General features: G+C 37.8%; 6 protein-coding genes across 7 annotated transcripts; 4 read left to right on the top strand and 2 right to left on the bottom strand.

Moving 5' to 3' along the window:
• The first annotated feature begins 2,844 nt into the window (after nucleotides 1–2,844).
• Nucleotides 2,845–4,162, top strand: LOC136952061 (olfactory receptor 6Y1-like). The gene is made up of 2 exons (XM_067246738.1): nucleotides 2,845–3,666; nucleotides 4,142–4,162. Exons 1-2 carry the CDS (start codon nucleotides 2,845–2,847, stop codon nucleotides 4,160–4,162), a joined length of 843 nt encoding a protein of 280 aa, XP_067102839.1.
• Nucleotides 4,163–5,507: 1,345 nt separating this feature from the next.
• On the top strand, nucleotides 5,508–8,359 carry LOC136952060 (olfactory receptor 6N1-like). Its single transcript, XM_067246737.1, has 3 exons — nucleotides 5,508–5,629; nucleotides 5,777–5,892; nucleotides 8,328–8,359. Exons 1-3 carry the CDS (start codon nucleotides 5,508–5,510, stop codon nucleotides 8,357–8,359), a joined length of 270 nt encoding a protein of 89 aa, XP_067102838.1.
• On the bottom strand, nucleotides 7,575–15,132 carry pgm2l1 (phosphoglucomutase 2-like 1). 2 transcript variants are annotated; one of them, XM_067246879.1, is made up of 14 exons: nucleotides 14,536–15,132; nucleotides 13,756–13,923; nucleotides 13,527–13,633; nucleotides 13,204–13,288; nucleotides 12,637–12,720; nucleotides 12,307–12,500; nucleotides 11,982–12,171; nucleotides 11,780–11,877; nucleotides 11,422–11,602; nucleotides 11,143–11,236; nucleotides 10,772–10,901; nucleotides 9,933–10,122; nucleotides 9,704–9,837; nucleotides 7,575–9,311 (listed from the first exon to the last, which is right to left on the bottom strand). In XM_067246879.1, exons 1-14 carry the CDS (start codon nucleotides 14,632–14,634, stop codon nucleotides 9,209–9,211), a joined length of 1,857 nt encoding a protein of 618 aa, XP_067102980.1. In that variant the 5' UTR covers nucleotides 14,635–15,132; the 3' UTR covers nucleotides 7,575–9,208. The 2 variants fall into 2 exon arrangements, with proteins under 2 accessions (XP_067102980.1, XP_067102981.1); XM_067246880.1 differs by lacking the exon at nucleotides 14,536–15,132 and having other exon boundaries at nucleotides 13,527–13,659; nucleotides 13,756–13,835.
• A 333-nt stretch (nucleotides 15,133–15,465) lies between these two features.
• Nucleotides 15,466–16,554, bottom strand: lipt2 (lipoyl(octanoyl) transferase 2). The gene is made up of 2 exons (XM_067246696.1): nucleotides 15,820–16,554; nucleotides 15,466–15,718 (listed from the first exon to the last, which is right to left on the bottom strand). Exons 1-2 carry the CDS (start codon nucleotides 16,253–16,255, stop codon nucleotides 15,471–15,473), a joined length of 684 nt encoding a protein of 227 aa, XP_067102797.1. The 5' UTR covers nucleotides 16,256–16,554; the 3' UTR covers nucleotides 15,466–15,470.
• A 2,514-nt stretch (nucleotides 16,555–19,068) lies between these two features.
• rnf169 (ring finger protein 169) lies at nucleotides 19,069–23,249 on the top strand. Its single transcript, XM_067246287.1, has 6 exons — nucleotides 19,069–19,613; nucleotides 20,083–20,150; nucleotides 20,323–20,412; nucleotides 20,501–20,610; nucleotides 20,715–20,814; nucleotides 20,899–23,249. The coding sequence occupies exons 1-6, from the start codon at nucleotides 19,226–19,228 to the stop codon at nucleotides 22,105–22,107; spliced, it is 1,965 nt and encodes a 654-aa protein (XP_067102388.1). The 5' UTR covers nucleotides 19,069–19,225; the 3' UTR covers nucleotides 22,108–23,249.
• A 186-nt stretch (nucleotides 23,250–23,435) lies between these two features.
• On the top strand, nucleotides 23,436–25,160 carry spcs2 (signal peptidase complex subunit 2). Its single transcript, XM_067246165.1, has 5 exons — nucleotides 23,436–23,534; nucleotides 24,109–24,192; nucleotides 24,291–24,455; nucleotides 24,751–24,881; nucleotides 24,964–25,160. The coding sequence occupies exons 1-5, from the start codon at nucleotides 23,442–23,444 to the stop codon at nucleotides 25,148–25,150; spliced, it is 660 nt and encodes a 219-aa protein (XP_067102266.1). The 5' UTR covers nucleotides 23,436–23,441; the 3' UTR covers nucleotides 25,151–25,160.
• Nucleotides 25,161–26,028: the final 868 nt, after the last annotated feature.

The following is a 26,028-nucleotide window of genomic DNA, read 5'->3' as shown; positions in this document are numbered from 1 at the left end:
ACTGAATAACAATACATATGGTGTGCACAGTATATAGCAATACATACCAAACATATAATCAGTAGTGTTTTTTAAGTGCAACAAGTTCAACATACCACACCATGGACTGACGTCAGTCTATATTCTGTTTACCTAAATGTCCCACCCTACTCTTTGGGAACTCTGGTGTGTTGTTGTGTGTATTTATACTCCAGGATACCAGGATGCAAATGACGACTTTCATGTTGATGAAATACCCTAGGGAGAAAGGATTGAAGGCCTAAATGATAGCATCCATGCAATAAGATATGTCCTGAATGTATACTAACCTTGCAGACTATCTGCTACCAGACTACATTTAGGTTCAGCACAGCATCTAAGAAATCTAGAAGACAGGCCCATTTCAAGGATCCAGTTTTGAGATGCAGACACTGCATGTCACAGTTCTGATTACTATACTATATGCACTGCATGTCACAGTTCTGATTACTATACTATATGCACTGCATGTCACAGTTCTGATTACTATACTATATGCACTGCATTTCACAGTTTTGATTACTATACTATATGCACTGCATGTCACAGTTCTGATTACTATACTATATGCACTGCATGTCACAGTTATGATTACTATACTATATGCACTGAATGTCACAGTTATGATTACTTTCTGATTACTTCACAATTCTTTCTTTTTTTTCCTTCTTTTTTTTTTCCTTTTATCAAATGCAGTCATACAGTACATCACATCCAATAATTTTTTACATGAAATTAAGTCTTAGGCTAGTGGGGTTAATAGGCCATGGACGTCTTGGGCCCAAGCCATCAGGATCCAGGCATATCAGAATTGAGTTACACATTAACATTGTCCACAAACACAATACATCACACTTGACAGTACATGAAGACAGTATTCCGAAAGAGAAAGGCCTGCAAATGTCCATTGCTTAAAAGGAAAAACAAAGAGAAAATAAATATATATATATATACATTCTGCATGTCACATATCTGATTACTATACTATATGCACTGCATGTCACAGTTCTGATTACTATACTATATGCACTGCATGTCACAGTTCTGATTACTATACTATATGCACTGCATGTCACAGTTCTGATTACTATACTATATGCACTGCATGTCACAGTTCTGATTACTATACTATATGCACTGCATGTCACAGTTATGATTACTATACTATATGCACTGCATGTCACAGTTCTGATTACTATACTATATGCACTGCATGTCACAGTTCTGATTACTATACTATATGCACTGCATGTCACAGTTATGATTACTATACTATATGCACTGCATGTCACAGTTACAGTCACAGTTATACTAAAGACAGCTGTTAGTGCACTTAGTCTTTGTCATCAATTACTTTCTATTCAAAAGGCTGCATGTTTTTTTCATGTTAGGTTGGGGTTTCTTAAAAGAATGCATGGTTAAAGGATTCTTCAAGTTTCATCTTTTCACTCAAAATCAAATTTTTCATAATTTTATGTAACAAACATAGAAACTGACTTGTATAGTGGATAATCATATAAAATATTTAATTACGTCTTTCCAATGTTTATCATGATAACTACATTGGTCCACTTTGACCTGGTTTGTTTGTTGCATCACAGCGGTCTAAGGGGAAGTAATTACTGCCACCTTAGTGGCGTTCTGGGCTTCTAGTCTCTACTGGTCTACTCAGAAGGGAAACCACAGGTCACTGCTTGTTTTCGTTCTTGGCTACTTGGTGTCACCGGTGTATCGTTTATTAATTGTTCTCTTGGGATAGAGTGGACTAATGAGTGGTCGACGTATTTTGTAAAAACATGTTTTCGAGCTTGAATGTCCAGTGTTGAGTCACCCAGAGAGATCTAGTAATATATCCTCCAAATTGATGCACAAGGGACCTCAATGTGAGTTAGAGTAGTTGGAGAAAAGTTTGGATGGATTAATGATCAACAGGTTCATGATGAGTTGTTCAAACTTGTCAGTAAATAGTTACTTGTTTTACATTATCACTATTACATTCTTTATAATGTTAATCTTTAATTTTAAAAGCAAATACCTTTGGAATCTTTGTCCATTAATCAGAGACATAATGAAACATTCTTAGTATTGACATTAGGCTACAGAATGTTACCTACTAACTCTATTGAGATTGACAAATTAAATTGTCATTTGAACAGATTTGACATACACTTGTCGAATTAAATACAAAGATAAATGTTGATTGACTCTAATTAATGACGTAAAATAAAGTTATGATCAAAGTATCACCATGTGATCACCTCTTCAAATATGTGTAGTCGTGTGTCATCTTGTGATACGTCACAGTTATATCTATGGTAACAAGGGTACACTCATCATTTGTTTTTATGGCAAGGGGTTATATATGAAGTTGAATATTAATTGCGTTAGTGGAGCAAATTTACAGTCATCAGCTGGGCAATTCTCTTTTTCAAACAAGCAAGAGTTGCATAGTAACATTTTAGTAAGTATTTTATATATATATTATATTTTTGTATTTAAAGGACTTGATGCAGAAGACCAAATTTTCAAACAAATGTATTTCTGGTTTGAAAAAGTACTTGCCTACATTCATATAATGTAATATTAAGATTTCCTATATCTAAAGAAGTGAATGCGCTTTTGAAAAACTGAAATCATCCAATCCTTGATTTTTACTCAGTTTTAGGATAATCTGCATAATTGCACTTTTTTGAGGATTGTAAAATTACAAACTATGAATTTTCTTAGACCAATAATATATGGAAATATTATAGAATAATCTTAAGTAATATGGAAAATGTTACTACAGTCAAATTTTTTTATCTCTTTGGATTACAAAAGACATGGATGAATCAGTCATTATTTTTTCCCTTGACTTTAATAACTTATTTGATAATCATAACAGTAAACTTGACTGTGATTATTTCGATCATTAAAGAGAAAAAGCTCCATAAACCAATGTACATATTTCTGTGTAATCAATGTTTTAATTCACTGTATGGAACTTTAGGTTTTTACCCAAAGTTCTTATCCGACCTTCTGTCAGGTGTACAGGTGATATCATACGGTGGATGTTTGACTCAGCTCTATGTCATCTATACATCTGTTTTGTGTGAAATAACTATTCTAACAGTCATGGCTTTTGACAGGTATGTGGCAATATGTAAACCATTACAATATCACTCCATTGTATCATCCTTAACTGTCACAAAATTACTTATATTTTCTTGGTTTTATCCTTTATCTACATCAGTCATAGTATTAGGCCTGACAATCAGACTACCTTTATGTGGATCTGACATTCAAAAACTGTTCTGTGACAATACGTCTGTGCTTAAGCATTCCTGTGTACCTATTACCTTAAATACAATATGGAGTTTCTGTCTAATATTTGGTCAAATATTACAGGTTATTTTTATAGCCTGCTCTTATTGCCAGATTATAAGAGCTTGCTTGAATTCAAAGGAGGGAAGGATTAAGTTTACACAAACGTGTGTGCCACATTTATTAACGATGGTCATTTTTATCATAGTAACTCTGTTTGATGTTGGGTATGGGTGGTTTGGAAGTATGAATAATGCATTAAATCTGCGTAATGCCATGGCGATCCAGTTCCTTGTTATACCACCTGTCTTTAACCCTATTATCTATGGCCTCAATCTGCAGCAGGTTCGAATGGCAATATTTAAAAGGAAATACAAACATCACACAATGGATACAGGACTGTCCTTCACAAAAACGTTCTATCATCACTGATGTTAAATTACAATTTGGTTCATCATTAAATGTACAGTACATAAATGTTTTACATTTATGATTGAATATACTCTGGCAAATGGGTGTCAATAAATATTTGCATTTATGGAATACTGCAATTGTTTTCTCTGACAGTTTTTTCTTAAACTTGCTATTTTAAATATTAAATACTTTAAGCATCCAACAAAGGGGAAAAACGTTACATTATGCATATGATGTAAACTATTAAATCAGTAAGTGTAGTAGTGTAACAGTAATCAAGATCATATTATTGCACTATTTCTCTCGTTGACCAGCTACTGTAGTTGAGATATAGATATAATTGCACTGCATGTAACTAGTTGAGATGTTATTGTAGCACTGTAATATGATTTTTCTGTGCCTATAGCTGAGGCAGAGCTTGTCTTGACTCCCCCCTGGTTGGCCCCTATGTTCTGTTTTGAAGTTCTGCTATTAAAGTCTGCATGTGGATCCTACATTACTCATCTGAGTTGCGACAAATAACCACACCTTCATTGTTAGAAACATCACCAACATTAAATTCATCACTCTTAACACTGTTAAAGATATCCTTATAATGGTTTCTCCATGATTCAGCAATATTTTCAGACCGAGAAATCCCTTCAATGTTAGATTGCAAGAGCATCTTACTGTTATTTAAAGTCTTAACTTCTTTCCAGAGTTCAGACATTATTCTGCTGAAACTTCTCGATCATGGAATTTACCCTCATTGCTCCTTTCTTGTAAACAATATACATTCAGCATATTTAAATCTAGCATTTGCTTGTTTCTTGTGTTACATTCTTTGGGTCATGCTTTTCTTATCCTGATAATACCCAGTTTTTAAAAACTTTTTCTGCCTTGAAATAGAGTTCAGACTCTTATTTATTGAGACCATTATTTGGCATCTTCTGTAAACCTTGACCAAATCTACTTTCCCACTTTGTTTCCCAGTTATCATAACTGGTCAACTCGGGTAGATATCAAATATCATAGAGACAGGTATGTGATCTGTTGTGGCCTGACCATACAAGAACTCACCGACACTTTCAAATCAATTCTGCATAGTGCCATGGCGGTTCAATTCAACTGTCCTTCATAAAAACATTCCATTATTGCTGTTAAATGAAATGTTGGTTTTCTGTTAAATCTACGTTTACAAAAACATGATGCACTAACAAAAGACATGATGCAATATTGTAATGTAATTTACTCTGATGTAATTCCCAAGTGGTCTTGGACCAGAGTATATTTAGAGATCAAGATAACAGATCACTGCAGTATTCTGTAAATACTGTCATGGATTACTGCCAGTCAAGGAAAACTCTGTCACTTTTACACTTTTGACAATTTAGATATCCAACGAATAGAAGAGACTATACTAGACTGTTGGTTGTAGCTGGTTAGAAATTTGTTTAGAAGAAAGGTTTGCCTTTATGGAGAACTCAAGTACTGTTATGTTTTTTTACTTCTGTGGATTGCAAAAGACATGGATGAATAAGTTTGTGTACTTTCCACTGACTCTTCTAACATACCTGCTCATCATATTAGTGAATTTGACTTTGATCATTACAATCATTCTTGAAAAAGGCCTTCATGAGCCTATGTACATATTTCTGTGTAATCTGTGTATTAATGCACTGTATGGAACTGCTGGTTTCTATCCCAGGTTCTTATCAGACCTTCTGTCAGATGACCGAGTGATATCATATGGTGGATGTGTGACTCAAGGTTTTGTAATATACACATCGGTCATGTGTGAGATTACTCTGTTATCAGCAATGGCTTATGACCGGTATGTAGCAATATGCAAACCTTTACAATATCATACATTACTAACACCTGTAACTGTGGGAAAAATAATTGTCTTTGCTTGGTGTTACCCTCTTTTGATCTCAGGGATAGCCGTTTTATTAACTGTTCGACTGCCTTTGTGTGGGTCTCACATTTGTAAACTTTTTTGTGACAATGGGTCTATACTTCAACATTCGTGTGTGCCTGTTACTATTAATCGTATCTGGAGTGCCTTTACTTTGGCGGGTCAAATTCTACAAGCAATTTTGATTACCTGGTCTTATCTTCAGATGACACATGTTTGTCTGAGATCAGAAGAGGGAAGGCTCAAGTTTACTCAGACATGTGTGCCACATTTATTGACGATGGTTATTTTCATTGTAGTAACTTTGTTTGATGTCTTAAATGGCTTTTATGGAGACCAAAATATGCCACTTAACCTGCGTAATCTGATGGCTTTGCAATTCCTTATTGTACCACCTGTATTCAATCCTGTTATTTATGGTCTCAACCTGCAGAAGGTTCGAACAGCAGTTTTTACAAGGAAAGACAAAATTAGCTACTAAACATATATTTTTTTGGGGGGGGGGATTGTGTGTCTACAGTTAATGTAGCCTTAAATTATTTCTACTTCTACTGAAACATGTAATATTTGTGTTGTGGGGAAATGACCGGGCAGGAAATGAGAGTGCAGTTAGTTAGCCCCCGGCACAAAAGTGCGCATGTGCATTTCCTATTAGGTGTAGTAACATAACACTGCCATAATACATTACTGCTTACTAACATCATAGTAACCAATATAAACAGATGTAGATCCAAGATACTACAAACACATTTTTAATAGTTCCTTAATTTGACCACTACTATAATGACATATCTTTTGACACATTTCAGAATATAAAGCATTGACACAAAAAAAAAACTTTACACACAAAGTTTATAGGGATGTTCTGTTTGTTTACATGCAAAAATAAACATTATGTAACTCTTTTTTGAAATAAAAGTATTATGGTCTTAACTTCCAGACATGACCTGCATTTACAAGGATTGGAAAACACAACAATGGCAAGACAGTACAGACTCTCTGCAGCAAATTACATTTAAATGAATATAAATTTCTGGCAGTTTTTCTGTCACAAATTCAGCTGGCTTTGCAATTCCTTATTGTACCACCTGTATTTAATCCTGTTATTTATGGTCTCAACCTGCACAAGGTTCGAACAGCAGTGTTTACGAGGAAAGACAAAATTAGCTACCAAAAATAACTTTTTGTGGGGGATTGTGTGTCTACAGCTAATTTAGCCTTAAATTATTTGAAACAAATTCTACTGAAACACATTTTCAATGGTTCATTTATTTGACCACTACTAGGACATGTATTTTGACACATTTCTGAATTTAAAGCATTGATGAAAAAAAAAATATTTACATACAAAGCTTATAGGGATGTCCTGTTACATGCAAAAATAAAGATTACATAACTTGAAATCCAAGTTTGATGGTCTTAACTTCCAGACAGGATAGGAAAACATAAAAATGGCAAGACAGAAGAGACAAATTACATTTAAATTAATATAAATTGCAGGCCAGTTTTTCTGTCACCAATATAGTGACCCATCAGTTAGTATGCAGTGTGGTTGCATGCCCATTATTCAGATATTCCAACTTTTAAACCTCAATTACTTGTTAACAGTACAAAATATTAACTTCAGAATTTCATTTTTGGACATTGAACAAGTCTTGCAGACATTCCTCCCCCCTTCACACACTCAAGATTATAGAGTGGAGCAAACATTTTTTATATATGTATATATATTGTTTTTCTTTGTGGAAAAAAAACATCAACACACTTCTGAATGGAAAAGACGACACATATGCATGTAAGTACTTCCTCAGAACTGGAGCTTTGAGTCAAAATGCAAAATGTTACAAATCAAATCATACTACATTAAAAAAAATCTGTGAATATGGACTTGACATCTATAATGAACGGAATTAAATATTTAAGGTGTCCCCAACAAGGACACCTCAAAAATACCCCCCACTCACCTTTTCAATTCCATTATATACTGAAGAGTTGTCTAAAACATTCAAAAATAATATATAAAAATATATCTTATGATTGGTTTGTTTATCCACGTTGAATACAGTGATACGGTTTAAGCTTCAGATACTTTGCACTTGGCAGTTTATTCGCATTGCTTATTTCACAGCGGGACTTTAAGAACATTTAAATAAATCGAAAACTTGTAATACATGAGTACAGATTGAACAGGTTGTCTTTGTACATTTATTTTCCAAACAAAAGAAGGTGAAACAATACAGGATGAAAAAGTGCTTGAACAGTTATCAATAACAAACTTGGCATTCCGTTTTTCTGCATTTTGAATGTAGAAATGTTTTCAGAATTGACTAAACCACAAAAGACCGGAACACAAAGGGTTTGAAGTTTTAGTAATAAATACTGCCGCAAAACATACCATGCATAATATACAGTAATTTGCATACAATGCAATTTGGACAATCTTCTAGGCCAACTGATAATGTAGATATTTATATATATATTATGAAAATGTAGAAGTTAAACAAGTTACTTATGTATTACTAAACAATAGTAAAACTTGGATTCACTTCTGAAAACATTCACACAACATATCTTAATCTTGGTTTTTCAGTCATAAATATTTATATGGATGACCGTTGCAACAGGCAAGCATACAAAGCTGACAGCTGACCTAGAATTGTTATTCTCCTTTTAATATGTCTCAGACACCTTGCAGCCAACCCAGTAGTTGCCTACCCTGACACCTAGTGGACACCTAGTGGAATTGCCATCATTCAGTCCAAGGAAATTGCATAATACTGCATGCAAAAACATTCTGCAACTATTAAACTGTATGGTATATGTCATACTGACAATGTATTTAGAAATAGGAGGCAGCTTGCAGTATGCTACAGACAAAAAAATTATATATCCTTAATTGTCTCTTTTAAAGCGCTTTTCTCATGGAACAGCAGCCCTAGTTTCTCAAAAGAATATCAGGTGAATGTGACAATACTAAGGTTTGTTTCTCATCTGATTGTCTCTTTTGATCAGTTTGGTTCACCCTTTCCCCTTGTAAGTAATGAAAGTAAACAGAAGCCTTAGCCACACTGTCAGCTGTTTCACGGACGTGTTCATACAGCGAGTTTCACATGTGGCCATGTGTCTTTTGGCGAAGTACTACCATCGTTTGTACGTTAAAAGCAGCATTGAATAAGAGAGGTTTTATGTTTACATACACACACATACAGTGTACAGACCCAGAGACTGACGCAGTGTCAACACATCTAACGTTGTGACTAAACACCAAGGTGATGGAACTGGGTCTGCTTTGATTGTTCTGCAGGAGGACCATCATTCAATGCATTGTGGTTATTTTCATGGAAATGCAAAAAAATAAATCTAAATATATATTTCTTTTTACAATCCGTTTGGAATCACAGTTCCAAATTGAGTAATACTCAAATCACCCTGTGAACATATAGGGGGGGGGGGGGGGGGGGGGAGCTCAAACCAGCAATTGACACCAGGTTTCACGGTGAGGGTAAACATTCATAGAACGCAATAAGGATCATACACTATGAAAGGATGCATACACAAAGTATACAGGGATCCCACCTAGATTAATCGACGGATCAAGTTGTTCTTTTCAGGCTCCAGAAACTCTTCAACGAGAGTGTGAGTAACTCTCTCAAGCTCCTCCTCCAGGCTTGAGATGTCACTGAAGAACAAACACATTTCCTATCTTCATAAACAATTATGGAATTAGCTACAGATTGTTTTCAAATCTTTCACCAACAAACACAGAATCTGAGGTCAAAATAGGATGAAACCCTAGTTTTTGTAATGCATGATTACTGATCATTCTAATTGTTAAAAATTATTTTCTCCCTCTTTAAAATTTCAGAAATTCTGGATGCTCAAATTCAAACAGGAAAATTCTATTATAATTTCAATGTAATTTTACAATGAAATAATTTCATATTTAAATTTAAAACAGATGAATTCAAAACCAATACTTTTGGTGGTGTTTAAATTTCAATATTAAGTACTCAATGCCTTTTAAAATTCAAAACATTATGTCACTGACTTCCTTCCATACTTGATACAAACCTTTTCCCTGGTGACGCACAGAACTCTGTGTAGTATTTTATCTTGGGCTCTGTCCCACTGGTCCTTAGCGTGGCCACAATTCCATTCTGTAGAGTGAAGGTGACCATTTGGCTACTCTTTGTCACAGGTAGTACCTGGGAACAGAGATGAGAGAGAATGACTCCTCACACACTGAGAAGTATACTGTACCACAGAAGTACACCATGACATCTAATTAGATTTCACTTACAGATCGTTTGTCGGGCTGGCTACTATCATAGCCTGTGGTCACATCTCTCACATGCGTTATGCTGTAGCCTCCGCATGACTTTGGGTACGTGCCCGCCCCTTCGAAGTTGCGGATACGTCCGAATATTCTGGTCACCATTGGGGGGTCATTGCAGATCACGTAGGATGTTTTGGATATGTGATAACCGTATCTGGAGGATTGAAATAATCAGATTATATTAATGAGAAACTAATATAAACGAGTTCTCTTGAACTCTGCTAGCATACACCTTCATAGATTGATGCCGTTATTGTTTTGTTAAATTGGAAGTCCTTCCTGCCAGCGGCTGAAATACTAGAACACATCCCTGTGAGCCAGAATACTGGCAGCGCTGTTAGCGCACCACTTAATCACCTCACTGTTACCATTCAGGACATTCTTAGTCCTTAACTGGAATTATACTGCACCGTTTGCAATGCTCTGTTTACTAGGTACATTTCTTCGTACTTAGGAACATCTCTCTCAATATGAGCTTCTGCATTTAGATACCGACACTCATCTGTGAGTTTCACTGGTTCGTGCTACAGGTGAGCAGTGCCAGTGTTGCATACGATCTTTGTTATTCTCCTGGCTTTACTTGTGCATCCCCTATGTTCCACATGGGGATAAATAAAAGTAGCTACCTCCCGATCTAAATGAAGGATTCTGAAAAGCGGAATAATAACATCCAAATGAACTAGGTAACTGCATGGAGATGGTGTGCAAATACTTCACAGATTTCAGATTAACTTACTATTTACTGCTTACAAAATAACTATTAGAAAGACACTCATTGGCCTTCATGCACAACGATCACTTGCATTTCATAGATGTTGTCCAGCTGCTGGTGAAGGGTAAGGTTCTTGTTGTAGAGATAGGTCGCCATCTCAGCCACAACCACAGCTGCACTCACACCATCTTTATCTGGTACCACACTGCCACACAGGAACCCTGATAAACATAACAGACAAAACAAAGAAGACACAGCATAGCAGCGAGATGTGTTGTTACTTTGCCAATGTGTAAGAAGGAAAATGTGTTTACATTTTCAGGTGGCTTCTTCTTTTACAGTACGGTAAAGTGAGTACACACAAGCCAATATAAAGAATAAAACACCCCTTACAGAAGGGACATACCCTTGTACATTCAACAGTAGATAAAACTGAGAACTGTAATAAAGCAGTTTGTTTACCAATAGACTCCTCAAAGGCAAATATCACTTCCTTCCCTGTTTTGGACAGCTCGTGTATTCTTTTACCTATCCACTTGAAACCAGGTAGAGTTTCCTGTGGAACATAAAGTACATCACACAAGGTCCTAGCAGATGTTGAAAAATCGGTGTTTCCCTTTTAATCTGAAATCATTTGAGGTTTTGTTTGATACGCCAAATGGGATACATCCAACTAATCAGGAGCTACGATATATCCACACCTCAGCCTCTGTCTCTCAAGCTCAGTGGAGAATAACACACCTCAAAGTGGAAGCCCTCTAGCCGGGCGAAGGCCTTGAGGATTTTGGAGGAGACAGTCGTGGCCAGCATGTACACTCTCTCTGTGTCTGCTGGATCGGGGTGGCTCTCTTTCCAGTTAAACAGCATCCACCAGCCCAGCAGAGCTGCAAGCTCATTTCCTGTATAGACTTTCCACCCAGACCTTTGCAAAATAGAATCCAGTACATATTGAAAGAATTTCAGTTCTGGTACAGCAAGTCTTATGACCAGAGCCATTATCAAATTATTACTTGTGGTGGATATATTAAAAGGCTTATTTGCTCAATTTTCTCCATCCTAATATCTGAGACTTGTGTTGTTGCATTATTGATGTATTCACCCGTCAGACTGCTCTGCAACAGCCAAGCGATCTGCATCAGGATCTGTTGCCATGACAATCTTCGCACTCTCTCTCTCAGCAAGGCGAAGAGAGAGCTCCTGCAGCGTCAGAACACAGGGATGGAGCATTTCTAAAATGATCTGTTTTGCATTTAACAGAACGGTCAGTTTGACTTTTCTCTAACGGGTGAAGATTTTCCTACCAAAACAGACTCTCCCTCTTCTGGGTTTGGACATTGGACAGTGGTAAAGTTTGGATCAGGATCCATCTGCTCCGGTACGGGGATGGGAGGAGGAAAGCCAAATGCCTGGAAGGCCTGCTGGACATAGCGGTGGCCTACCCCATGGAAGGATGAGTGGACAAATTTTAATGGGGACTTTATGTTGAGCTCTCTGTAACAGAAAACCCAATGAAATGCAAAAGTTAGGTATTTAATGATCCTGTAGTTTTATTTGTTGAAAAAAAAAACCCCACATCAAACGGAATAATAGAAAATGATTTGAGCTTTGGCTAAGGGGAAAAAGTACCTGTGAAAACAGATGGACTCCAACTCCTCCATGTAACTTTTACATATCTCTGGCAGAGGATCGCTCCTAAGGGAGCTGCTGTCTGCTAGCGTCTCATTCCAGGACTCGCTCCAAGGCTCTGCACTCTCCTCAATGCACCTCAGAATCTCCTTGTCATGGGGTGATGAGATCTGTGCACCATTATGCCAGTAGACCTGTACAAGAAAGCAAACTTTGTGATGGGGAGTCTCACACTCCCCTAGTTGTGAATCGTGGAATATTATCTTAAAGGAAGAAATCTAATTACATGCTTATAAAAAATGTCTCCCCCCCCATACAAGACCAACTCACCTTGTATCCATTGTCCTCCTTACGGTTGTGTGAGGCAGTAACCATCACTCCAGCAGCTGCTCCTAGTCTCATAACAGCATATGGCTAGGAGGGATTAGGGTTTAAAATTGAATTTAAGTAACATTTTACAAGTATTATACTCGCATCATCAGACCCATTCACAAATGCAATGGAACATCAGAGCGACAAAACTTAATCTTGGTTGTTTACAAAAATGCCTCAACGATGCTCCTCAGTACGGTCATCATGTTAAACCTGTCTCTTATCATATAAGCAGTTGTGATCAAACAGATTCTGGTCAGAAGGAAATCGGATTGAATGGGAAGGTGGCCAGACCAATCTGCCAGAGCAAAAAAACACAAGCCGTCTGCTTGTGTTCCCAGGCTACAGCGATTATAGAAATAAACCAGAATATGCTCCTAAACTTCACAATCATTTGAGCAACCACATTAAGGGTTTGGGATCAACAAAATGCAAATGAAAAACTTGAAATGTATTTGAGGAATTCCTTGTATTGTAAAAGAGTAGTGTGGTGCTGCTTATTAAATGACATGTGTTTCATCTTACCACAAAGGGGGTGGGGACATATGTAGAGAAGAGATAAACTGGAATTTCTTTACAGAGCATCACAGAAGCAGTTAACTTGGCAAGCCTGTGGAAATCAGACAATACTGTTAAGGTCTCCCACAGATGATAAACTGTTAAATTCCTTAACTGTTAAACTATGACATTATCGGTTCCTTAAGTGATCTGGCTTCAGATTCCCTGCACTCTCTGAAGTCAACATAAGCAGTGTTGACATCTCAAACAAGTTTAGAAGTACAATTCTTGTTTACTGGCTGTGGTTAAAAATGTGTGTGTAAAATTCCAAAGCTAAGGTTGAGGAATACCTTTCACTAGTGCAGCCACTGGCCTCCTGTGCTCGTGTGTCATATCCGACCACTATACCACGACTGCTCAAGTCAGAAAAGGTTTCAGATAGATATTTGTATATACCCTGCAGGGACAGAATGCATAACATGCCTGCATCACTTATTTCAATATCTGCTCTGTTAGATGTGAAAACTTCACTTACTAGTTATTAGAATAATTAGTTTGAAGGTAGGCTTCATCACTTACCTGTGTAGACTGGATGATAGTAAGGTCATTGATTCGGGCAAAACCCGCACCCATGGCAGCCCTTAAGCCTGCCGTCCCGAACGTCATCCTGAAGCACATCCTTCGCCTTAGCTCCTCTTTATCACCAGACTGCAATAAGGCCTCCACCTGTTCCCTAGTCTGTGGATTCTGGGCAGATGAAAATAAATCACATGTAGGTCTACACATTTTAGGCATCTACTGAACACCACAGTAATGAGTATAGCAAGTCAGCCAGTTCATTGTTAAATGATTCAATCCAAGTATAGAAACACCACACGCTGCATATTCGTATTGCAGATTCATAGCAATGATGTAGCTCGACTTCACGGTCTGACATTTAAAGAGAAGGTCAGCCAGATCCACATCGCATTTGCACCCTTTCTTGACTAGGGTGCTGGTGTTGAATGTTGGTGGAGCCCAGCTCTGCTACTGCACAACTATTTCTCACAAGGTTCATTATAGCCCCAGACAAGTGCTACACAATAAAGAAACTGGCCATAATTTTTAACACACAAAAATGTTTTTGAACGACACTTCCCTGACTGGTCAAGATACCTTGTTTGGTGTGTTATCCTGAATCTGCATGAGTTGGCTTCTAAAGGTAACGGTGTTCATTAGGCAACCTGAATGGTTGGTAGTCACTAGGCCTTGTGAAAGCTGCAAACATTAGCTAGACCTAGCTAAAAAAAAATCTTATTTGTCCATCAAGTTCGCAAGGTTGTACAATAGCACTATAGCCGTAAAATTCGGTAGACTCACCTTGTCCCAAGTTTTCCATTCATGTATTGCTTTATCCAGTTGTGGGTCCCCAGTTGCATGGTAATTGACATTGTCGTTCATATCTCCGTTGTCCACCATAGCAGAATATTGTGCGGCAAAACATGAAGTTTAGCTTGTAGCTGGCTAGCTAGCTAGTGGTTATCAGTAGCCTTGCTGAGAAGCTTGCAACGCAGCCAACGTCGTTAGCTCGCAGTAACCAACTTCATAAAACTTGACAATTCGCAAGCGAGCAAAGCCATAAATGCAGATACGTAGCAAATGTGTCTGTTCGTTGGTTAGCTTTCAACTTGAAAATAAAGTTGCTTGACCGGTTTTCGATTTTCTCCGTCAGCTAGCTAGCCTAGTTATGTTCTAGGCTACTACCGCTGTGTATAACGTATAAAAGGCTTGATTCCGTTAGAAGTCAAAGCTAACGCATTCGCTAGTCGTAGCTAATCTACCTGTCAAATTCCACACAACAGTCTAACCATTTAAGTAACGACTAACTTTATACTGAAGCTCGTTAATAGCATCACTTCTGGACTTCGTTTTTGATTGAACCATTACAGTTTGCCAATATTGTGCCAAACCGATTTGCACGTGAGTTAAGACGACTGCGTATGTAACTGCCAGCTGCGAATGCATTGGAAATAAAATCTGTGTGGAAAGTGTGTTCACTGTATATCCAGTAAAACCATTGATAGGGCATTAATGCGATTTTATCCAGAAGGCACAACATAAATTACAGGCTGACGTCACTTCATGCATTATAATGCATTTCGTTTTAGCAAACACATTTAACCATAGAGTTTGTCTATGCATTTAACAGCACAACACAATTTTGTACTTAAGTAACCAAAACTTAACAAATGTGTTAATCCTCACATCAGGTAACCAACCATCAAAGGGGGGAACAGAAAACGCAGTAAATGTAATTAGATTTTATTTTTATTATTGTGGTCATAGCTGCCATGCAACAGTGTACAATCAAACTGGTCTTTGAACGTTTCCAGTAAATGTAGGGTGACTTCTTCAGTAGACATATTTCTTCCCAATTCTTGGCTGAGGGAGGTAACACCTTTACCTACAATTCCACATGGCACAATGTATTTGAACCAGTCCATGTCTGTGTTGCAATTTAGTGCCAATCCGTGAGATGTTATGTATCTCCCACAATGGATTCCTGAAAAGCAAATGAACCTCAAACGTATTAAACACAAAATTATTTGAACATTTCAAAAAACAAATCGCTATAGACAACAGTAAATTGAAACATGTATTCACCTATGGCACATATCTTGTTTTCACCAACCCATACTCCTGTGTCAGGTGAAGTGGAGGCTTTAATTCCAAATCTGCTGCAAAGTTTGATAACTGTTCTCTCCAGCTCGCACACGTACCATCTCACACTCTTTTTGAAGGAACCCAGATTTAAAACCGGATAACACACCAATTGACCAGGGCCATGGAAGGTTATGAGTCCGCCGCGGTTGGTGCGAAAGAATTCCGCACCTAGAAGTTTAAGCCTTTCCTCTTCCTTGGCAGGATAAGGTGCTTGCCTTATTCCAATTGTGTAGACAGGCGGGTGTTCACAAAGTAGCAGAGCATTGGGAGACTTCACAGATTTATCAAAGTGTCGCTTGACAAATAACTTCTGCACTTCCAGTGCACGCGCGTAAGAAATGCGCCCTAAATTGACCACTTCCACAGCTGCTTTCATGCTGCATTTAAAACGTATATTAAATTTTAAGGTCAGAAAGTGTGTTGATAATCAGGAAGTGAAAAATCCGCTTGACTTGACCACGCAAATTTTTTAAATATTTGAGGTCTCCTTGAAGTCAGCAGAAGTTGGTTGTCCAGTACAGTAATAAACCTTTTAACTGTAGCTAATCCATAGCCTACGCAAATGTAGACGTAAGTGCAGAATAAATAATTACTTCCAATAATCTTGTCTGAATGTTTTCATTCAATATGTATTAGCCTATAGCCTACGTGAAACCGTCAAGTTGTGTAACACAAATGTGGGTCACCATGTTGTTTATTGACATTTCTTCTTCTATACTAATGAAGAAGAGAAAGCTGGTGAACAAACTATTGCGCCACCATCTGGATGAAGTGTGTGGCATAACACTGTAAAGGCTCCCTTTGAAGACTGTAGTGTGTCTAGTCTACTCTTTGAGAAACAGTCCTTGAGAGATATGGGTCTATATGAGACCATGTAAATGTCGAACACGTCAAACACATTGATTTACCCGCGAAGAGGAAGAGGGTGCAGATTTAAATTGAGTATCATCGATTCTTTTTCCTTCTTTCCATGCCTCCAGTAATGCCCCCTGGTGGAAAAAGAATGTTTTAAATACAGGCAAATGTGATCCAAGTCTACAGCTGAACCATCATGTGTTATCTATTAAATCGAATATCCTTTAAATAGTTTACTCTTTAGCTCAGTTAGAACAAATCTTGTTTGTGAAACCCGACAAACTAACTTTGATAGGCTCATGTGTTTGCCAATGTCCTCTATTAAGTGTCTCATGTTTTTACTCTTTATTTGAATCACAAGTTCATCCTCATGATGTGTCTAAGTAAGTAAACTCCTCCTTGGAGGGTCATTGCCATTGCTAGTCTAAAACCAAAGAAAATCTGTGTGAAGTTGCAGGACATCCAACATCAGGATCAACATGAAATATCACTGCATTTTGGTACTTCTGGCTTTCTTGACTCTTGCATGTAAGTCCTAACTCAAATCTATTTCGAACACTGCTATTTTGCAGAATTCACAATAGTAATGTTTCTATAGGCTATATCTCAATGGAGTTGCATAGTTTATATAAACTCATACACTGGCAAATGGAGCCTAGTCTCTATATCTGTAACGTACATATCATGTGGATTCTGCATTAATAACCTTCATCTTACTGATATAATTTTATCAACTGATGAAGAAAGTGTTTTGTCCGTCTCTTCATAAACGGAGTGACTAAGTTCAGTTAAGTTCTGGATTTTAATACGTATTTATCAATCTGCAGATTGGGAGAGAAAACCAGACCTCTGACAATAAATGACAACACAACACCAGGCTTAGGTCTCAATCATGTCTCTCCCAGCTCCGAAAGCTGGAGGACCATCTTTTATAGGCCACAACAATGTAAACATAAATTGTGACAGTCAGGCAGTAATGACGTTTCAACAGTCTCAGAGAAAGAGATTCACTGCTCCCAACACATGGCAACTCTCAGACTAGAGAGTTCATAGTTGGAGCTCTCCTTGTAGTCATGACAAGGAACGTTTAGCCAGTACTTTCTCCTGACCCCGAACATCTATTAACCCTGACACATAGACACAATATACTCTTATTAATAGCAAGCTTACATGAGAACGTACTAACTAGTATCCAATGACTAGTTCTATTGATTAGTGAATAATGTAAGCACACAGGAAATCCCAATTTCTTCCACACAACCGATGCATGATGTAATTCAGCTTTGAGGATAAGGCAATCCATTTGTGGAGTATGTTTCACTGACACGTTAATGGAAAAATAGGGTATTGATAAATAGCCACATATAATAACTTGTTTTTCCACTGCAGAAAAAGCAAATGAGGTAGCTACTTTTCCATGGGGCTGTTCAAACTACAGTGGAGTCTGTCGCCCTGTCTGCCTGCCAGCAGAGCTACCGTTCGGACCTTTTGGATGTGCAAAAGGATTTGTGTAAGGCTCCAATAATTATCTGAAAATACAAACACTGTGAAATTAAGTGTACTTTGCATAATTACTTCTTGGAACATTATCTGAGCCATCCATGTCTCTCTTACAGGTGCTGTGTTGCCCACATAATTTGAGACATTAAGCCTACCCTCCTAAACGCAGGTCACCTTCAACACGTCCAAAAAATCTGACTGAAGTGACTTAATGTGTGACAAGAATGCTATTGGCCGGGTTTCCCAGATTCGTTAAGAAGCTCTTAACGCTAAGAGCTTCGAACGCTCTTAGAACGCTCCTAAAAAGCGCTAAGAGCTTCTTAACGAATCTGGGAAACCCGGCCATTATCTGTTTCCTTTGATATGCCACTGCAGCAATGTGCTCCGTATGGGATCCATGTATAGTAGGCTACATGCTGCACAATAAAGTAAGGGTGTACAAATGTTTCCGTGAGTGTTATTTTAACATGAATATCCTCTCACACAGCATATTTTTCCCTATCTCGTTCAGGATTTTCACAAGTGTTCCCGAACAATTCATTAAATTACATGTCATTACCTATATGAAAGTAATAAAAATGCACTGAGATCGGATGCTGTACGCCGTGCGTTTCACGGTGGCATGTACAACAGGGGTTACTCTCGATTCAGTTTGCCTGGCCTGCGCATATGGGAGTGTCAAAGGGCTTGTTAGGCAGGCTTGTACCGCCTTGTGACCTTTGCATTGTGGGGTGAGATTTTGAAAGTGCGCATTGTATTTTTACGACATCCACGTACAGTTTTTGTTTTGTACAGATATAATTTTAGTATAATTCACGTTTTGAAAATTACTTCCCTTTTGTCTGACTTGAATTTACATCAAGGAAGCTTTTTCTCCCAGCGCAGGTCGAATAGACCCTATTAATAGACCACATAAGTCGAGTGTGCAATATCGATAGCTGCCGTTGAGTTAGGCGGGGACTGTTTTCAAAGTAGAAGCTGCGATAGACCAATGAAGATGGCGACAACAGGGTCCGCGAAATGCACTGGTAGTATTGGAAAAGATAGCCACACCAGATCTGCTGACGTGAGAAAAAGTCATACACCTTCACAGCTTCTGACGCTCGAGGAGGCAAGATGTCCTATCTGTTCAGAGATTTTGTTTGAGCCAGTTACTATGCCATGTAGTCATTCTGTGTGCCTACACTGTTTCAAGCGGACGGTGGAATTGACCAGTTTGTGCTGTCCCCTCTGCCGACTGCGAGTATCCAGCTGGGCCCGTAAACAGTCCCGCGAGAAAAACCTGGTAAACACCGAACTCTGGGATATAGTCAGAAGGAGTTATCCAGAGCGATGCAAAAGCAGAATGGAACAGAGAGAGTGTGAGACTCACAGAGAAGGTTTGCTGACAATTTTTGTTAATCGAAAATGGAATGCTCCGAATTTAAAGTGCAATTGCAAAATGTTGTGTGTCGGGAAGATGTACTATTTGACTAACCCGCCTCAACATATCGTATTCGCGGGCATCAAGCTTTACTTAGTTCGTTGTTTCAGGAGGAAAAAACTGTTCCAATTGTGCTCATATGCTTCAAGCCATGAAATCTAATACTTCTAGTAATTGGTAAATCACAAATGACTTTGATCAAGACTTGTAGATTTTTCTTGTGGGCGGAGCTAATAGTGGTTCATTTGCCATGACCTGTGCGGCTGTCAAACTCAACTTTTGAGTGTAAAAAAACAACAACAGTGTGCGCCCTCATTCCCTGTGTAGGAAAAAAGGTTGAACCCCAACCTTTGTACCTAAAAAAAGACTATCACCCCTAGTCAATATCTTAGCTTACTGATATCATTGTGATTCTCTTTTATCAGAAATGTTCTGCCCTCCTGGTCAGATACCAAGGTCTGGAGATTTCCATCCAGAGCATGATAAGCAGAAGGTAGGTACATTTTTTGGGGTGTGTTTTGTAATGATGATAATAGTATTAATACTATTTGAACCTGTACGTTGATAGTATTAGGACTTTTTGACACAGTCATGTGTTTGTGGAATAATTGTTACAAAATCAGTCTGATAGTAATACTCAAATCTTAATGCTGCAACTGTTTCAGGTAACAATGAACGAAGATAAAAAAGACATGGGGAGGAAAATCCTATCCAGAAGAGAAGAGTGTGGGACAATCAAACAATTAGAAGACCCTGTAAGTGTTTAACCACAAATAAGCTAGTGTGAATAATATGTAAAAATTGTACGGTGACAGGTTTTTGAATTTATTTCTTTGTTTACAGTTGAGTGGGGTGTTGTCCGACTCAGAGAATGAGGAACCAATCGGGAAGAGAACCCGGAATGTGTCTGCTTTTGTTAAAAGAACAAAACTCTCCCCAGCCTGTGCAAAAGAGTAAGTCATTGTCATTGTTTTCTATGTATTTCAAACTAGCAATTGATACAAATGTATGTAATTTGCACTCTGAGTGAAATTAATCTCTGAACTATTTTACTCAGTTGGTTACCAGAACATATTGTGCAGAGGAGTCAGAGTTGTACAGCTTCAGTGGAAGGGAGAGGAAAGGTCAAGACCGTTAATCATTCCTTACTGGATAAGGTATTATGTGCTATTTAAGGACATTCGTAATTTTTATGTGTAAGTGTCTGCAAGTTATCATATTGTTTGCTCTTTTTTTCTCAGGTCAGTATTGCTCACAGCTACAACGCAGGTATCCTGCTGTCTTCAGAAAACAGCCGCTCATTCTCGGCACCCATAATTGTACCGGAGAAGAGGTATAGTTGGCGAAGTGTTACGGCAACATCAGCTCTTCTAATAGGCCCCCAGTCCAAACAGGAGAGGTCTATCAGCCCTGAGAGCAATGACAGCATCTCCGAAGAGCTCAATCACTTCAAGCCAATTGTCTGCTCTCCCTGCACGCCACCCAAACGTCTGCCAGATGGACGAGTGATTGAGCCCACAATAGTGAAGTCCACACCCAGGAACTTGACCCATAGTTTTCAAAGGCTCACCAGCTATGAAGCCAGCACTTTCATCCTCCAGAAGTGGAAACAGATTGAAGTGGACCGTCAGTGTATTGAAATGACCTCCAAGGGTACTCTGACCAGCCCCTTTAATGAAGAAATCATAATTAAACAAAGTCCCACAGATGAACGAGAAATAAAGCCATTTACCTGTGCTTCCACTAAAGTTAAAGAGGACTTAGGTGTGTGCAGAATAAGGACCAACACTTGTAATGAAGAGAACGAAAAAGTGTGTATGTTAAATAAAAGGAGATTGATATTTGATCAGCCAGTTGGAGATACAACCCTCAATCAAAGACAAGCCAAAAGGTTTAATTTACCATCACTTCTACATACTGATGAAGGACCTGCAAGAGAATGCGGGTTTAGTCGTAAAAAGTTAGCACCCGAATCATCTTGTGGGCCCTCTCCAGTCCGTAAAAAGCACCCTTTTGCCCCACTGGACAGGGTAACTGGGGATCCACATTGCAAGCTAAAATTAAATACATCAGTGGATCAGAGAAAAGAGATTGAAAAAATGAACTGTGCCCAAAACCAAACTACCTCAAGAAGGAGTAGGAAGAGGAGCCAAAAGACTAAACACTTGGAAGAGACTGAGTTGCAAATCAAGAGATTCAAAACTCAGTGCCGAGATAGTCTCGAAATGGAGAAAGGGCAAAGTGATTTTAGTTTTCAACGGGTAAAGCAAGAGGCTGAGGACAGGCAGCTGGCACTGAAACTTCAAAAACAATTTGACAGAGACCAGCAGAGACTCAACAAGAGCAAAAAAAGTCCTGACAAATACTTCCTTCGGTCTTGGTTCCACCAAGACAAAATCAAGTATAATCCACGCAGATCGAGGAGAATCATAAAAAAAATGAGCTCTTAACATCCAATCATTAATTACATTTGTGCTTTTTGGAATACATTAGAGAACTAGATTATTGTTGCAATTCATACAACTGTATGTCAATTGTGTACACCTGTACACTGAACTGTTATTTCCAGGAAGTTACAATTTGTGGATTTTCTCTATTGATTCCCCTAAAATCCCTCCTATTTTTGCAATTCCATACAAAAAATGATGTGCTATGGGATAATGTAGTATCCTTCTAGATTACTATACTAGAATTATAGTAGTTGTACTTTAAAGCTGACAGACTACATTGAATAACGTTTGTAAACACACCTATTTAGCCTACAACCTCAGCTGTGATGATAAAATGTCTCAGAATCTCAGAGACCCAAAATATTTACTCTGTAAAGCTATGTTCAAATGAATAAAGGGGGATTTTCTTGATTTTAACACATATAAGAACAGAAACGTAATCACCTAGTCAATCTTGATTGGTTTTGGTAGCTGTATTTCTGATAATAATGTAGTGAGTTAAATCATTACATTACATTTATGCATTTAGCAGACGCTTTTATCCAAAGCGACTTCCACGAGAGAGCTTTACAATAGTGCATAGGTCACTGATCATAACAACATATAAATCATGGGTCATATAATATAACATAATATTTAGTCAAGGAAAATGTTCCAGTTTTAAATTATGTTCAGTTATTTTTCTGTTAAAAATGAATATCTGCTGCTGGTGAGTTATGGTCATTGTCCTACCTCCTATATAATACACATGGCTGAGTGTGGTTACTTTTTATCAAATGATTTGCCATTGATTTCTCGTGCTATAATTATTAGTTTGAAAGGATGTTTTGTTTGTTAAAGATAACACGTAGTTACATTCATAGTCCTGACATGTTTAAATGCACAATTATTTTCCAAAACATAGTCTATTGTATTAAATAGCACACTTTTATATATACTGATGGAAGATTTTTACTAAATATTTTTTCAAACATGTTCTACTCACTGTGCATTCATTAATCAAGAACAAAACATTGTTGCAACAGTATTTGAAAGGGCTAAATCAATTTATTTGAGAATTGTGATTTTGCAATGTTTTCATTTGGTATTCTTACAATCATTTTATTTGGGTACATACATGACAATATTGATATGCACACAATAATTACATTAAAGTGTTTTGTTAAAATAGTGATTCACTTTATGATACGCCGATATACAAATTATTTGTTAGAATAAGGATGTTGAGAATGAGGTTATGAAGGACGATGGATTGAGAGTGGAGATTTGCATAACGGTGCAGTTCCGTCTTCGTTGATAGGTTCAGTTTGAGTTGGTTGGCCACTGAAAACAGCATGTTAGCCTATCACATTGTCCCAGGTCACACAACAAACGTACAGGAAGAGAAGATGGCAGCCAGAAATGGAAAGAATGGACTATTGGAAAAAGTGAGAATTATCTATGTTTTGATTAAATTCAGTGTTCGCAAATAACGGAAATAGGAGATAACTGCATCAAAGCCACATACATAAATAGCATCTTAGAGTTTAAACGTTGCCGTCTGCGTGCATGACATAGCCAAGTAGCTATAAGTCCCTATGCTAGATAGCTATAGCTAGCTGCTAGACTAGATGCTAGCTAGCAACCCAGTAACTTTGTGCTAATGTACTGTACACGATGTTGGGTATGGTAGCAAGCTAGTTACGTAGAAATTGCTGACTAGATAGAGCTAGCTTCTGTGGTGGCTTGCTCTGACATGTTTTGAGACTTGTTTTGATGTCAAAGCAACTGTTTCTAGATATCTAATATTGTACCATCTAATTTGCTTAGCACACGACAGAAACGAAACATCTGACAGGCTTAAGATCCGTGACAGTACTGATGCTAGCTAGACGAATGCTAATAGCTAGCTAGCAGATTGAGTCACAGACGCGTACTTAGTTGAAGCATTTCTAGTTTCCTTCTATTGAAAGCACTGCATTGACTGCTATTTGACGTGTGGTGACATATTAATATTCACAGTGGAGGATCGATGAAAAACCTGTGAAGATTGACAAATGGGATGGTGCAGCTGTGAAAAATTCTCTCGATGACGCGGCTAAGAAGGTTTGTGTTGTACATTTTTTTTATCACATTCTATGCTCCATGGCATGGGAAATTTAGGCAAGACCGTTTACTGATGATGATTTTTGATCTATTATTAGGTCCTCTTGGAAAAGTATGGATACCTTGAGAACTTCAACCTTGTAGATGGACGTCTATCCATTTGCACCGTTTCCTGCCTCTTTGCAATTGTGGCTCTGATTTGGGACTATCTTCATCCATTCCCAGAATCTAAGCCAGTTCTGGCATGCTGTGTCATATCATATCCTTACATGTTTAAACCGCCGAATTAATTATGTTGTCCAACTATATAAAATCATATCAGCATGGTCTGGTATCTCTGAACAGCTGTTAGTCCACCACAATGTTGTAGCATATCTGAGGTGGTGCATGCTTTTTCTAATCTAGAGGTGGAAATTTGAGTAAAAAATTATATTGGTTCTGTTATTTTAAACATATGGCGCACATGGACTCACCAGTAAATAGCTTAAAGCTGCTATTTAATGTTTATTGTGAGTTACTCCCCAGTTACTTTCCTTGACTGACATTTTCTTCACATATTTCATCATGATGGGAATTCTAACTCTTTACACCTCATATCAAGAGAAGAACATCTTCCTGGTTGCAGTTGAGAAAGACCCTGCAGGCATGGATCCAGACCATACCTGGCAGCTGTCCTCCAGCCTGAAAAGGTGTGCATGTTTAAAAATGGCATTAAATAACATTATTTACATTAGTTTATTATTTACCGAATGTGTTTTGTTTTCCCTGTAGGTTTGATGACCAGTACACGCTAAGGGTGTCTTTTACAGATGGAAAGACCAGGCGCACACGGGAAACGGAGATCACAAAGTCTGTTGGGGCTTTTTTTGATGAGAATGGAGTACTTGTCATGGATCAGTTTGAAAAGTCTGCCTCTAAGCTTCATGACACATTGGCTATAGATAAGAAAATAAAGTAATTAGATCTGATATCAGCCTCTTTGTTGTCTAGCAACGGGGGGGGGGGGGGGGGGGGGTCAACCATTGTTTCTTTTTAAAGTCTGCACAACTGCATTTATGTTGTCCATTCGTGTTGCAATTCGATAAATGTATTTTTTTATATCTACAATGATTTTTTGAAGCTCTCATGTCATTCTAAAGTCCTAAGAATGATGGTAAAGGAGAGATGTGCTTTGGGTTGTAAACATGGAAGCTCTTTGGTATTAAATAGCTTAACCAAGGCAAGTAAATGTGGATTGTCCTAATATTTCATCCTAACATTTTCTGCTGATGGACACAAGGCCTTATAAATGTGGAATAAATAACTGGATTTTCTTTTAATTTAAGAAAATGTATCTCAAAAGCCTTATACAATGTAATTACCTATTTAAAATATGATTATGTTCTATGGATTGTATCATTTATGTTTCGTTAGGCTGTTGAGGGAACAATAACCATGGTTTAAGAAAGGGATTTTATGTTCACTTAAAATATTTATTTTAAGGCAAATTGTTCTTTTTATGTAGATCTAGTTTATTTGAGAGTTTTAATAGATCAGCAAACTTCACTCAGAAGTGCACATTAATGTCCCTCGATGTTCTATCGCATTCAGTATTGAACATACATTCTTGGTAAGGCTATATTTATTTTAAGGGTAGATGTTTGAGCATACAGCACCAGGACACGTTTTTTAAATCTTTAGTATTATTGTTATAGACCTGTTACAGACCGGATTTAGCTAAATGTCTGTTATTCATACAAATTTAAAATAAAAGTATAATCCGTTTTTACATGTGCTTACTGTTTGTGTATCTGTCCCCCCAACTTTAAAAAAAGAAAACTTAACAGCTGTGTCCTC

The sequence above is a fragment of the Osmerus mordax genome, chromosome 11 (genome assembly GCF_038355195.1).
Source record: "Osmerus mordax isolate fOsmMor3 chromosome 11, fOsmMor3.pri, whole genome shotgun sequence".
NCBI classification, from domain to species: Eukaryota; Metazoa; Chordata; class Actinopteri; order Osmeriformes; family Osmeridae; genus Osmerus; species Osmerus mordax.
The sequence above is the reverse complement of the archived record's forward strand: the minus strand, read 5'-3'. Positions and strand labels throughout refer to the sequence as shown.